Source organism: Aegilops tauschii, chromosome 6, assembly GCF_002575655.3.
Source record: "Aegilops tauschii subsp. strangulata cultivar AL8/78 chromosome 6, Aet v6.0, whole genome shotgun sequence".
In the NCBI taxonomy this organism is placed as follows: Eukaryota; Viridiplantae; Streptophyta; class Magnoliopsida; order Poales; family Poaceae; genus Aegilops; species Aegilops tauschii.
The window spans coordinates 316,285,893-316,299,740 of NC_053040.3; the positions used below are offsets into that span (position 1 = coordinate 316,285,893).

The window sequence follows — 13,848 nt, forward strand, 5'->3', positions numbered from 1 at the left end:
ATATAGGGGGAGATCTCCATGATTCAACTCTTCAAGTGTGCATTGCTTCAAAAGCAAATTCCTCACTATGCACATCTTCAGGGGGAGTTCTTCTATATTTTGCAATAAAATTCTTCAATATCAGTATTTACACTTCATATGTTTATCCCCGTTGAAAACTTAACCTATATTGTCATCAATCACCAAAAAGGGGGAGATTGTAAGTGCATCTAGTGCCCCTTAGTGATTTGGGTGTATTGAAGACTTATAGGTTAAGGGACTAATGTGTTTATGAGTGTACACAGGTCTATAAGTCTATGAGGAGTTTGATATTTACAGAGAAAGTCGACCCCTAAAAATGAAGTTCTTCGACTGAAGACTTTGGATTTCTGAAGACTTTCTGAAGACTTTGAAAGTGAAGAAATTGGTGTGACCTTGAAGACTTGGTATTCATTTGAGGAACATGAAGCGTGAAGACTTTTGTTTTCGTAGTTTCATTTTATCTTTCTTGAGTCATAGGAAACACCGTACTGTTAAAGGGGGTCGAGGAAATACTAAGGAAAAATTTCCATGTGATGCTCAACTCAAAATCCTACACCTACCAATCCCTTCGAGTGAAGCCATTGGAAATCTCATACAGTTCAGTCATATTCTTCAGTGACAGAGACGAAGTTCTTCTGGTCTCTAAGGAATTTGTTCTGACTGAGGAGTTAGGAATTCGCCAGTGCGAATTGCCTACACAGTGAGGAACATGATAGCCCTGAGGAATTTGATACTCAAATTTCCGACCGTTGTTGTGCTATGCGCCAGCTGTCCCAAAATATCTACCCACCTAACGGTCATATCATTGAAGGGCATTTATGTCTTATACTGACAGGCTGCTCCCTAGGCTATAAATAGCCGCCCCGTACAACCACTAGCTGGTTGGCTGCTCCGAGAGAAACTGACACTTGTCAATTGAGAGCATCCCATCCTCCGAGGACTTTGAGCGAAAATCATCAAGTGAGGAAAACCCAAAACCCAAACACCTACAAACCCAAAGTGATTGAGAATCACTGAAGAGATTGATCCTGCGTGGATCCAACGCTTGTTACCTTTGAAGACTGTGCTTCTTCCAGACGGTTAGGCGTCATGGTCTAGAGCATCCAAGAGCAAATTGTGGATCGCCGAGTGACCGAGTTTGTGAAGGTTTGGAAGTCACCTGAAGACTTACCACGAGTGATTGGGCGAGGTCTGTGTGACCTTAGTTCAAGGAGAATACGGTGAGGACTGTGTGTCCGGGACTGTGTGTCCTCAGGTTTAAATACCTAACCGCTCCAACCAGACGTACAACTGAGACAGCAGTTGGAACTGGTCTACCAAATCATTGTCTTCAACAAGCCAACTGGTTCTATTTCCTCAACTCTTTCATTTCCTCATTAATGTGTTGTATGCTTGTTCATATCTGTGTTTGAAGACTTTGACTGAAGACTTTCTCAATTTCCTCAGTTCAATTTCTTCAGTCTGTTTGTCTTCATCATGTGCTATCTTGTGTTTACGCTCTCTGTACTCTGTGCTTGTCTTCATTTCATCATGATGACCATGCTTGTGTTCTGTTGTGCATACTTTTGAGTACTTATTCCGCTGCAAGTAGTTCTTCACTAAGGAATTTCCTCACTAGCAAATTCCTCAGTGAAGAATTCATAAAAATCGCCTATTCACCCCCCCTCTAGTCGATATAACGCACTTTCAAACTGGATGAGCATGGCTTCCTATTTGCTGTCGAGTGTCGTTGAGATGTGAGTGGGAGTAGCAGTGGGGTCTTCCGGGTGAATGTGGACCGGCTTTGTTTCACCGGCCGACTGAAATGTGGATTCTGAAGCAGGCTTCTTGGCTCACAACAAATAACTCGGGTCAGCATTTTTCTTATATTCCTCCAGTTCCACCACAGCCATTTGCTCATCTGCAATCTTGGAACCCTTATGGAGGCACTCCTCTGCTCTGCCTATTTCCTGTGACTGTGATCACACCTTTGGGCCCGGGCATCTTCAACTTAAGATACACGTAACATGGACGGGCCATGAAATGAGCATATGCGGGCCTGCCCAGAATAGCATGATAGGCACTGTGGAAATCCACTACCTCAAATGTCAACTTCTCCTTGCGGAAATTCTTGGAATCACCGAAAACCACATCAAGAGCAATCTGCCCGAATGACTTCGCTTTCTTCCCTGGGATGACACTGTGGAACTGCATGTTGCTCTCACTGAGTTTGGACATCGAGATGCCCATCCTTTGGAGGGTCTCTGCATACAAAATGTTCAGACCACTGCCACCATCCATAAGAACTTTAGTCAGTCGAGTGCCCCCAACAACTGGGTCGATCACCAACGCTTGTCGCCCGGGGGTAGCAACGAGCGCTGGATGATCTGACTAGTTGAATGTAATGGGAGTTTTCAACCACTCCAGGTACGTCGTAGTTGCCGGAGCAACCATGTTCACTTCTCTGTTAATGACTGACTTTCAGTCGACTTTTGCTCTCGACATCGGCAAAAATCACTAAGGTAGCATTGACCTTCGAGTAACCATCATCCTTTTCTTCGTCGTCGTCCTTATCAGAGTCCTTCTCACTGGGTTGACCCTCCCGGAACTGCTGAATCAGGAGTCTGCACTGTCGGGTGGTATGCTTGGGAAGAATCAAGTTACCCTCTTCATCCTTCTTCGTGTGAATGTGACACGGTAAATCCAGCATGTACTGGCCCGACTGATCTTTCACCTTTTTGGGCACCCACGGCCCCTTAGGCTTTCCCTTAAACATTCCTTCACTACAGGAATCAGGCACTTTGCCGTCAGCCATGGCTGACGGCAAAGGCATGCCCGGCGGACGGCAAAGACCTTTGCCATCCGCCAGCAGAGGGCAACAGGTCCGGTTGAATAAGCTACGGCAAAGTGTTCTTTGCCGTCTGCTGGCGGACGACAAAGATGAAATGGTCTTTGCCGTCCGCCATCTGACGGCAAAGAGCCTGGACGGCACACGTGGCAGACGGCAAAGAAGCTTTGCCGTCTGCTAGCAGACGGCAAAGAAAGTGGCCGTTAGGTGGTTCTCATTAGTGGGCCACCCTCCCTCTTTGCCGTCTGCTAGCAGACGGCAAAGCTTCTATGCCGTCTGCTAGCAGATGGCAAAGAGCTGGCTGACGGCAAACATGGTCTTTGCCATCAGCTTTTTTTAAGCTGAGGGCAAAGACCTTCTTTGTCATCAAGTAGCAGATGGCAAAGAGCTGGCTGATGGCAAAGATCCTGATTCCAGTAGTGTTTGCGCATTCAGAACTGCAGCTTCAGCACAACCTGCAGCCTCAGCCTTACGCTTTTGCTTTCGACTGGTATTTCCACCTCCGGTGTCCTGGTCGACTGGCTTTCCCTTGCCATTGCGGAGTTGGTCTTCCTCTTCGCCATTTGCATACCGAGTAGCTATTTCCATCATTCGGCTCAGGGACATGACCCCGGAACGACCGAATTTCAGGATAAGCTCTCGGTATCGGACGCCCTCCTTGAAGGCGCTAACTGCCTGGTGTTCTAACACGTTCTCCACCACATGGTGAAGGGTAGTCCATCTTTGGATGAAATCTCTCAAAGTTTCATTCTGCTTCTGAATGAAGTGTTGTAATTCGGTTAGCCCGGCGGGGCATTTGCAAGTACCTTCAAATGTTTTGATAAACACTCAAGGTAAATCTTCCCAACAGAATATGCTTCCAGGAGCCAACTGATTCAGCCAGGCCCTGGCTGAGCCTTCAAGCATAAGGGGGAGGTGCTTCATGGCCACTTCGTCATTGCCTCCACCAATCTGCACTGCCACTCGATAATCTTCCAGCCACGTGTCTGGCTTCGACTCACCAGTGAACTTGCTCACACCAGCAACCAATCAGAAGTTGGGCGGGATCTCAGCTACTCGGATGGCTCTGCTGAAACACTCGGGCACAGAGATGAACGCCCTGCTTCTAGTCGGACGATCTCTGTCCAACACTTCTCTGTTAGCTCTGCCTCTGTCAACTAGGCCCTGTACGAGGACTGACCTCGCATCGAACCCAGGCTTTCTTGGGTCGACTGGGGCTCTCCGTTCATCACCATATGAGAGCCTATCATCATACCGCCGGGGCGCGTACGAACCATCCCTCGGAGGGGGCGTAGGCACTCGACGATGGTCATCACGGTGATATCGAGGATCAAACTGCCCGTGGCCTCGGCCAAGGTACTGGTCTTGGCGATAACCACGATTCACGCCGCGCAGGCGATCTTGGGTTGTGTGCTGACTAAACTGTGTTTGCCATGACATATCTGCTGTGAATCCTATTGCGCGACTGGGAAACAGCTGAGTTTTGCTCACCAGCTACCTTGAGCAGTGCACGGATCTGCTGTAAACCTCTTCCAGCCTCAGAGCAGGACGGCTGGATGGACTCTGCAATACAGGCTGCTGCTACAACATTCTGAATCAGAGTGCGGTATACCTGACAGTCATCTCGAGGTCCAGTCGGAAACAACTGTCGTTGACGTCGACTGGAACTTGGAATCTCCCTGAGGGCGCGATCGTCGAGCGCCTGTTGAAGATTCTCCAGACGTGCACACTCGGCCAGATTGGCCACGCGCGCAGCCTCCAGAGCCTGAGCCTCGGGGGTCTCCCCAATAATGGGGGTCTGGAGAGCCTTCTCGTTCTTGTGCCGCAAATCTTCCCTCTGCTCCGCAGTGAGGGCTTGGGGATAATATCCGTCGTGGTCGCGTGACGGGTCGCCACCGCCACCGCCGCCACCACCGCCACGACGGAACCCAGGCGGACTCTGCTGGAAGTCGACCATGAGGACTTCCGCCGCGGGGTCGTTGCTCTCACACTCGGAAAGCGTATCAGAATGGCCAGTCGGTAGATCGAACAACCCGTAGAGGGATTCGTCGGTTTCAATCGCCGCGATTTGTGAGATGGTCGACTGACGAGCCACCTCATGTTTCACCCACCGCTGGAGCCACGAACGACCAGATTGCTTGCGGCGGCGGACAGCGGGGAGCGAGGATACTGCGGGAACCGACCAATATTGGGTCGACGGCTGCCGCAACCATGTTGATGGAGATCGAAAATTGCAACCTCGCCGAAAGTCGCTCAGACGTCTGCCCCACGGTGGGCGCCAACTGTCGTGGGAATGAGTCTGATAGTAAGAGTAGGGGTACGTAGGAGAGGGCAGTGTCCTAGCTATGGCGAGGTTGTACGCACATATTTACGAGTTCAGGCCCCTCTCGGAGGAGGTAACAGCCCTACGTCTCGGTGCCGCGGAGGCTTGTCGACTGGATGTGTGTAATAGTTACAAGGGGTGCGAACTCTTGTGCCAGAGGGGAGGGGTGGCTTATATAGAGTGCCCCTGACCCCTCGCTGCCCTCAGTTACACATGGGTTCAATGTGAGTTATAACTTGAACGTTACTGGTAACGCCCGTAATAAATGATCTTTATGACGTCGAAGTGAATGCCTGACCGTTGCCATCCTGGGGTGACTTTAGACCTTCTGTACTCCGAGTGGGTTCTTGTATGGTCGAGTGGAATTGGGATATCCGAGTGGAATCTTCCGTCAAGTGGATTGCACTTCATGAGGATTTGAGTCGGTATCTTCTATTGAACCTTGTAGGCCTTGGACTTTAGGGTATTGTCCTTAGGTAGGGCGTCTAGGTCAGGCCTAAGACCCTACCCTAGGTACATGTCATCGTCACTCACAACACCACCGCAAGAACCTCCCCCTCCCCCTACCCCATGCCGACCCCGCTAGCAGCTCGCACCTCCCTCCCTCGTCACCGCGGCAGCGCACCCGCTGTCGTTCTTAGCAAAAAATTGCGCCACCATATTTTCATTGTTGTCGTTTGCCGATTGCAGCTGCCTTGCACCCTGGTCACAAATTTTTCCGATGCCGGACAACAAATTCTGTTGTTGGTTTCGGCCTTTTGCACCTATGGTTCCAACATTGACAATGATGGCGTCGCAGCTGCTCTCGCCGGTTCCAGCTTCCCTCTCTGACCGTTCCAGTGTATGCTCTCACCGGTTCCAGCATCAGCCAACATTGTCCCACATCGCCAAATTGTTATCCCCGGCCTCGTCGAAAGTGGCTCCAACTCATGGCCGCCACGGTTGCAGCAACCCTGGTGGCCGATTCGAGCATGCATCGCAGCAGTCGCCATGTCCAGCATCGGCGGCCGCCCGTTGAAGGAGCCCCAACAGCAGTGGCATCGCCGCAGTCGCCATGTCCAGCATCGGTGGCCGCCCGTTGGAGCCCCAACAGCAGGGCAGAGCTGCATCTGCATGCAGCAAAGCTGCAAAGGCATACCGAAACTGCAGGTGCGAGCGATGGTGACATTGCTACAACCAGAAGAATATTCTGTTGTGACCAGCGATAGAATTTGTTACCCATGATGACGATGGGTGCTATCGGCGATGCATATGTCACGAGTAGGGATGGCAATTTTGCCCATAGGTATGGTATTCAAGGGTACCCTACCCGAAAACAACGGGCATGGGCAAGACTTCGCAAGATTTTGTATCTATGGGTAATGGGTATCCATACCCGCAAGATATATGGGTAGGGCATAGGTGTGAAACTGTGCCCATGGATAACCCAATGGATACCCAGAAAAAATTAGTAAAGGAAAATAACTCCTACAACGTGCATATGGGTCAACATCAACTCATATGGGCCAATTCTCAATCCCTTATTCCCTAAACCAGCCATAGCTCATAGGCCCGCATCCACTAGCTTGCTACTCGTCGTGCGTCCTATGTGACTCCTCAAAATGATGTAATCTCGACTCATTACCAACAGACTCTTGTCCAATTCTCGGATCAGCAAAATCCCTACTTCCCACTGTCGCTTCCATTGTGTTGGTCTTCCACCAACCGCTTACTGTACTCCCTTGCCACCTCTAGTAGACCTCCACGGAAGGATATCGGTGCTAGATTGATCGCCCATCATCACTTTAAATTTTTTTTAAATGAAGGCAAAAGATTTGCCTCTTCAATTAAATAAGGGAGAGAATAGTTTAGAGTTTTTTACAACGCACTCACAAATGCGGCATGGCAATTACTCGGACACTATTATGTTCCCTAGTTTCTTTGCGCCGGTAGTCACCCATAGTTTTGCATCTTCTAAAATGTTGGTAAGAAGAATCGTCGGCGGTGCGCTTTTGTGGCAGAAAACGCGGGCGTTTCTCTCGTTCCAAATTACCCAAGAAACGAGCATGGTGAGGGAGGCCATTGCGTCTCGGTTAGGAATATTATTGTCGGTTCTTTTTTGCCACCACGCGTTGACGGTTTCATCCAAGTGCCACTCGGAGGTGTCCATGTGTGCAAGTCCAAGCTGCTCTATGATCAATCTCCAAAGCCTAAGCGTGTAGCGACACTTGAAGAAGAGATGTGTCCCCGTTTCTTGTTCCCTCTTGCAAAGCGGGCAAAGGCCACAGTTTTGCCAACCACGCTTCTCCAGACGATCGGCTGTCCAAATCCTATCTTGCAAGGCCAACCAAGCAAAGAATTTAATCTTCGAAGGTGCCCAAGCCTTCCAAACCATACGGTCCAAGGGGGATAGGGTCAAGCCAAGAAACTGAGCCTTGTAGGCGGAGCTCGCCGTGTATATCCCGTCGTTCGCATGCTTCCAAATGATATCATCTTCCGCTTGCATATCAAGGTGGAAGTCATGCAAGAGCATCCAAAGGTTGAAGAATTCCGAGATGTGGTTGACAGAGATAGTGGTGCCTTGCTTTATTTTGAGGATCCAAGCATTCTCCTTGAGAGCCTCGCGCACCCTCCAATTCTTTCTTGTCGAGGCCTCAAAAATTAGCGGTGCAATGTCCTTGGGCATACGACCAAGAAGCCAAGGGGAGTCCCAAAAAGGCATTTTGGCGCCATCCCCGACGGTGATAGTCGTAGATGCATAGAAGAACTCACGGTCCTCTACGGTGCAGGGGTTGCCAAGGCCAACCCAAAGTTTTCTGGGCTCCTTCCATTCAAACCATAGCCATCGTAACCGCAAGGCCCTTGCGAACTTTTCGGTATTGAGCACTCCAAGGCCACCGTACTTCTTTGGTCTGCAAACCGCATTCCAGTTGACCTTACATTTGGCTCCCGTGGTCTTTTCCGCACCCGAACAAAGGAAAGCCCTCTCAATCTTGTTGAGGTTATCCAGCGTGCTAGAGGGCACGATGAGAGGTGTGATCGAGAACACCGCTTGGGAGGAAATGACCGACTTGACAAGGGTTGTTCGCCCAATAGGAGTGATGTTTTGGCCTTACCAAGTGACGAGTTTTCCGGCCGCCTTGTCGACAAGGTATTGGAAGTCCACTGCCTTCAACTGCCACACCGAAAGCGGAAGGCCCAAGTATTTCACCGGAAAGGAGGCTTGGGTCGCTGGCATACTTGTGAGGATGCGCTCAAGATCAAGATGGTTGCAACGAATTGGTACGACCGAGCTTTTATGGAAGTTGGTGCATAGGCCCGTCACGTCCCCGAAGCCCCGCAAGATAGCAGCAAGATTGTCAATGTCCCTCTTGATTGGTGCCACGAAGACCGCCGCATTGTCCGCATATAGGGAGGTTCTCATGATGGCACCCCGACCGCGAAGCTTGTGAAGAAGCCCTTTCCGAGTGGCTAGGTCCAGAATCTTATGCAAGGGATCAATCGCCAGGACAAAAAGGAGGGGGGATAGGGGGTCCCCCTGCCGGAATCCACTCCCATGCAAGATCGGAGGGCCGGGCACGCCGTTTAATAGGATTCTTGACGAAGATGAGGATAGAAGCGCCGCAATCCAAGCCCTAAATTTAGGGGGGAACCCCAAATGTTGCATAAGCTCGAGAATGTATCCCCACTTGACCGAGTCGAAGGCCTTTTTTATATCCAGCTTGAAGAGGAGGGCGGGAGATTTTCTCTTATGCAGACGCCGGGCAAGATTCGGACGTACATGAAATTGGCGTGGATGCTTCGTCTCTTGATGAAGGCACTTTGAGCGTTGGAGACAAGGTCATCCATGTGGGGAGCAAGACGAAGCGAGAGAACTTTGGCAATAATTTTGGCGACGGCGTGGATAAGGCTAATAGGCCTATAATCAGAGATGCCTTCTGCCCCATCCTTTTTTGCTAGGAGGATCACATTGGCGGAGTTGACCCACTGCAGGTTGGAGGTATGTAGGGAGTCGAAGCGCTGAACAGCCCTCATGATAGTGTGTTTGATAATTCCCCAACACTTCTCGAAAAAAATCCATGTGAAGCCATCTGGACCGGGCGCCTTATCCCCAGGCATTTCTTTAATGGCAGCCCAAACCTCCTCCTCAGAGATGGTGTCGTCGAGACCTTGCAAATCATGAGGCTCGACACGAAGCTCCTCCCAATTGAAATCTCTGCTGCTCATGCTTCCCCTCCCCATGACCTCAGAGAAGTGGTCATGAACTAGCTTCTCTTTCTCTGTGTGCTCGGTCACCCAACCATTAGCATGCTTGATCCGATGAATGTGATTCTTGCGCCTACGGGCGTTAATGCGGCAGTGGAAGAATTTGGTGTTGGCGTCGCCCTCTCTCAAGTTGGCGATCCTGGTGCATTGGCGCTTCCTCGTCCGCTCAAGCACCGCCAGACTAATGACCCTCTGCTTGAGCCTGGAGCGAAGGTTGCGCTCCCCTGGGGAGAGAGATCTTTCCTCTTGAGCAATATCCAACCGAAGGATGATGAGGAGTGCAGCATGAAGTTGAACCTTGGCACTGGAGAATAACTTCTTGCTCCATTCGGACAGTCGCAACGCAGTTGTTTTGAGCTTATTGTGCAGAATGAGAAACGGCTCCGTGTGACTCACACACTCATCCCATGCCTTTTGAACCACCTCCATGAAACCGGGCAAAGAAACTCAGAAGTTCTCGAATTTGAAAGACCGTGGTCTTCTCGGCCTCTTGTCATCGGCAAGCAAAAGGGGACAATGGTCGGACAGGGAAGACGACAAAGCATGCAACACATGCGTGTTGAAAGTCATGTCCCAATCCGCGTTGCAAAAGAAGGAGTCCAGCTTGCATAAAGTTGGGTTGTCCCGCTCGTTGCTCCAAGTAAAGCGCCTATTTTGAAGGTGGATTTCCTTCAGCTCACACGATTGCAGGTTGCACGGAACCGGTTGATCCTACTTCGATTCACATTTCTCTTATTTTTGTCACGTGCACGGTAGATTTGGTTGAAGTCTCCAAAGGCCAGCCAAGCAACACCCGCCGTTGGCTTGTGGGAGACCAGCTCGGCAAAGAAAGAATCCTTGCTAGCAGAGTCAGAGGGGCCGTAGACGGATGTTAACTTGAAACAGACGTCGTTTGCACGGATTCGAACGTTGACAGAGAGGCAAAAGGCTGAAGTTGTGATGTCAGTGATCGTAAGAAGACTGTCATCCCACAGCAAGAGAATCCCTCCTCTAGTTCCCGTCGCCGGTCGTTGCGCAAAGTTTTTGAGCCTGTTACCACCCAGGAAGGAAGCAATAAATATATCTACATTATCGAGCTTCGTCTCTTGCAAACACACGATTTGGCACGAGGAGGCAGCGATCGTGGCACTGACTGTTGCTCTTCTATCAGGGCAATTTAAGCCCCTCATGTTCCAGCTTAGAGTGTTGATGGAAGGCATCATCATGGATCACGGGGAACATCACATTGACTTGTCCAGGAGTAGATTACAAGAGCGTGGTCAAAGTGAAGAAACCCCATCAGGGAGTGACTACACTTGAGAGGGACAAGAAGACTGCATAAACACGTACTACAGGTACGACCCACATACATTGCCCAGCCAGGGCAAGCTCCTTCGAACCTCATACTAAGCAGAAAAACTAACATCAGAACTAAAGGTGCCCCAACAAACAGACTTGGTTGTCAAGCCGCCGCCGGCCGCGAACCCAGGCTGACTTGGCTCGCAGCACCATCCTGGGCCTGCTCCATGGCTCCCTCTCCGCCATGGTCGATCGGAGCATCTTCAAGTTTGTTCACAGCCGCGTCGTCGAGGTGGAAGAACCCTCTCATTGCCAGAATCACTTCAGGGGCAAGCTGATCCTTGAACTTGGAAGTGAACTCCTCCAGGATTGCCTCTGTCACGTCCTCTCCATTCTTGGTGATTCCCATCGTCCTGCAAACCAGCTTCTCCGCAACTTTGGCCACCGAAGATACACCAGGGGCTCCAGTACGCTTGATCTTCTGCAAGGTGAGGCCGCCTTTGGAAGAGATCCTGACTCCAGCCAGAGTCTTACGGCGAGCCACTGGAGGCCTGGGAGGGGGCGACTCAGGTGGGGCAAGGATACCCATCTGCCGCTCCACAAAAATTGGCGCCAGGGCATCAGGGGAGCCGTCAGCGACATGAGCACGAGCAGGTGATGGAGTGCGGCGCAGCGGTCTGACACAGGTGAGCGGCGGGGTGGGCGATGAGTGGAAGCCAGGGGGCCTGGAGGGTGATACCAGAGGTTGTACAAGCGTCGTAGGAGAGCAGAGCTCGCGCACTGCCGGGTTGGCAGCCCCCTGTCAGCGGGGAAGATGTGGCCTCAGCACGCTTGGAGGCTGGGCTCGGCGGCAGCACAGTTGTGGGAGACAGTGGGGGCGACGCCGGAGGAGTTCTCTCTTCGAGGGAGCGCCGCCTGGAGGCACGGGGCGACGCCTGGCGTGTTGGGCTGCGCCCACGAGCAGCAGCAGGCACAGACTCCTGGGCATCCAGCATCTCAAGAGCGCGGACAGGCGCCTCGCTGCCCGAGCCCGAGCCACGCAGGACGATAGCCGCAGCAGGGCGCACTGGAGGGAAGGCCATAGCAGCGGCGAAGGCGCTGACGTGGCGGCGTCCGCCGGACCTGTCTCTGGTGCGGTCCTGGCCCTCCTCGCATTGGCGCTCACGTGGGTTGCGGGAAAGTGAGCGTCGGACCTTGGCGCCCCAGCCCTCACGTTGGCGTCCACCATCCCGACCACGCCTCCCGTCGCGGTCGCCTTCATCATCCCGTCTGTCTGCACGGCGCTCAGGGCACCCCTGAGCCGGGCGGCGATCCCGTGGGATGTAGGTGCCGTCGACGACCTTCCTGTACCAGGTGAACTCATTCACTTCCGGAGGAGGCGGGTTGTCGTCATCGTCCCTGGCCTTGGAGTGATCTTCGTGGAGGTCGAGATGGATGATGACGCGATGGCGGAGGCCACGTCGCCCACGGCGGCGGTGACCACGGGCAGGGAGCGTCAACCACTTCACTTTGGGGATGGCATTGGGGTTCGACGTCCACGCCCAGAGCGCCAGGTCCCTGGTGTCCTCCTTGCGGAGCGACCGCTGCTCGATGTAGTCGAGGGAGCACCCACGTCCGATGAGGAAGGTGGCGATGTAGTTGTTCCAGCCGTGCAGCGGGACGCCTTCCAAGCAGAGGCGAACGTGGTGGAGCTGGTCCTTGTTGTCTGCGTGCGCCTCGAGCCTCCACTCGCGCACATAGATGCGGTGGCCGGCGCCCCGAAGATGGCCGCGGGACACGGCGTCGACGCAGTGGTGTTGATGCGTGAATCGAACAAAGAACTGCTCGGGTAGTGCTTGACCACCTCGACGTCGGCGTGCCTTGCGCCCAGCTCCGTGGCGAGCTCAGCGGCCACCTGCTGGCAGGAGACATCCAGGCGCGCCCCATCAAGCCAGGCAACAGTACAGTTGGAGGAGAGGATGGCCGCTTCAGCTTGCATCTCAGGCGTTGCCGGGACGACGACAAAATCTTCCTCTGGCCTTAGCGACGCGTCGCCAAGGCATGGCACGGCGTCGGCACGACGAGGCATGGTGGCGGGGTTGGCGTGGAGCTGCAGCAGAGGGGGCGGGCAAGGGGCCTCCCAACCACGGCCCGGGCGAAGCGGCGCCTCGCGAACAGCAACTGCAGGAGCAGGGCGAGGGAGCGGAGGTGGGGGAACAGGGAGGCTGTCGAGTGAGCTCAAAGGCTTCCAGGGGTTTCGACAGCCCCGCGACGTGTGCCCGTTTTGAAGGCAGCGGGAGCAGCGGATTGGATCTCTACACAGCGCGGCGCCCTCGGTATAGGCAGCGGCAGCAGCGGTCTAGGAGCCAGCGGGGGATGGGCGCCGGCTTGAATGCGGGGGCGGCCAAAGCCGGGCGGCGCGGGCCTTTAGATGACACGACGAGCTGCCAGCCGCCGGTCACCTCAGCATCGCGCCCCGCGCCCGTCGACCTCGCCACCGGCATTGAAGGCGCGGCAGAGGCGGGGAGGGAGGAGGCCAGCTGCCCCGCATCCCCGCAGTAATGAGCAGCACCCACCAGATCTTGAATGCCCGAGTCAGCTGCAGAAGGAGTGGCGCGCCCCGACTCCACCAGGGCCTGGCACGAAGACGTCGCGAGCAGCAGAGAGCCGGGGACGAGCGCGCTGGTGGAGGGCGGGCCGCTACGGGCCGCCGGCAGCGAAGCTGAATCTGAGGTAGCAGGGGGCGGCGGGCACAGGGGCAGCGCCAGCCGGGCGGGGACGACCGCAGGGCCGCCAGCAGGAGGCGGCGGCAGGGGCATGAACCACGAGGCAAAGCCCAGGTCCGAGCAGGGAGGCTCGGCCGGCGCCGCCGGCGCGGGCACGACGAGCGGGGAGCGCGTGGGCGGACACATGAGCGGGGGTGTAGTGTGTAAGAGAATTGGTCAAGCAAGGCCTGAAGCAGTAGTAATGTATGTTCACTTTAATTTTACTTTAATTTTAGATAAACTAGAAGATACCCCGCGCGTTGCTGCGGGATTCCAAACACTTATTTTCGAATAGAATGATCATATATAAGGGGTGAAAACATTAAGATCCAGTTCCATATGAAAAACCACTATATATCAGTGCACCAAAAATTTGAGAACATATTGGATATTAATGATACCTGAAAATA

At 53.3% G+C, this 13,848-nt stretch overlaps 1 protein-coding gene across 1 annotated transcript; it reads right to left on the bottom strand.

The window, feature by feature from the left end:
* Positions 1-10,620: 10,620 nt before the first annotated feature.
* LOC120967057 (uncharacterized) lies at positions 10,621-12,762 on the bottom strand. Its single transcript, XM_045229930.2, has 2 exons — positions 12,639-12,762; positions 10,621-12,576 (listed from the first exon to the last, which is right to left on the bottom strand). Exons 1-2 carry the CDS (start codon positions 12,760-12,762, stop codon positions 11,327-11,329), a joined length of 1,374 nt encoding a protein of 457 aa, XP_045085865.2. The 3' UTR covers positions 10,621-11,326.
* Between the last annotated feature and the right edge of the window lie 1,086 nt (positions 12,763-13,848).

Bases quoted from the DNA above. Each gene is read 5' to 3' on its own strand.
- LOC120967057 (XM_045229930.2), bottom strand. From the start codon at position 12,762: ATGCCTCGTCGTGCCGACGCCGTGCCATGCCTTGGCGACGCGTCGCTA. The intron at 12,577-12,638 runs GTACTGTTGCCT...GTGGCCGCTGAG, and splicing joins GGCCATCCTCTCCTCCAACT to CTCGCCACGGAGCTGGGCGC.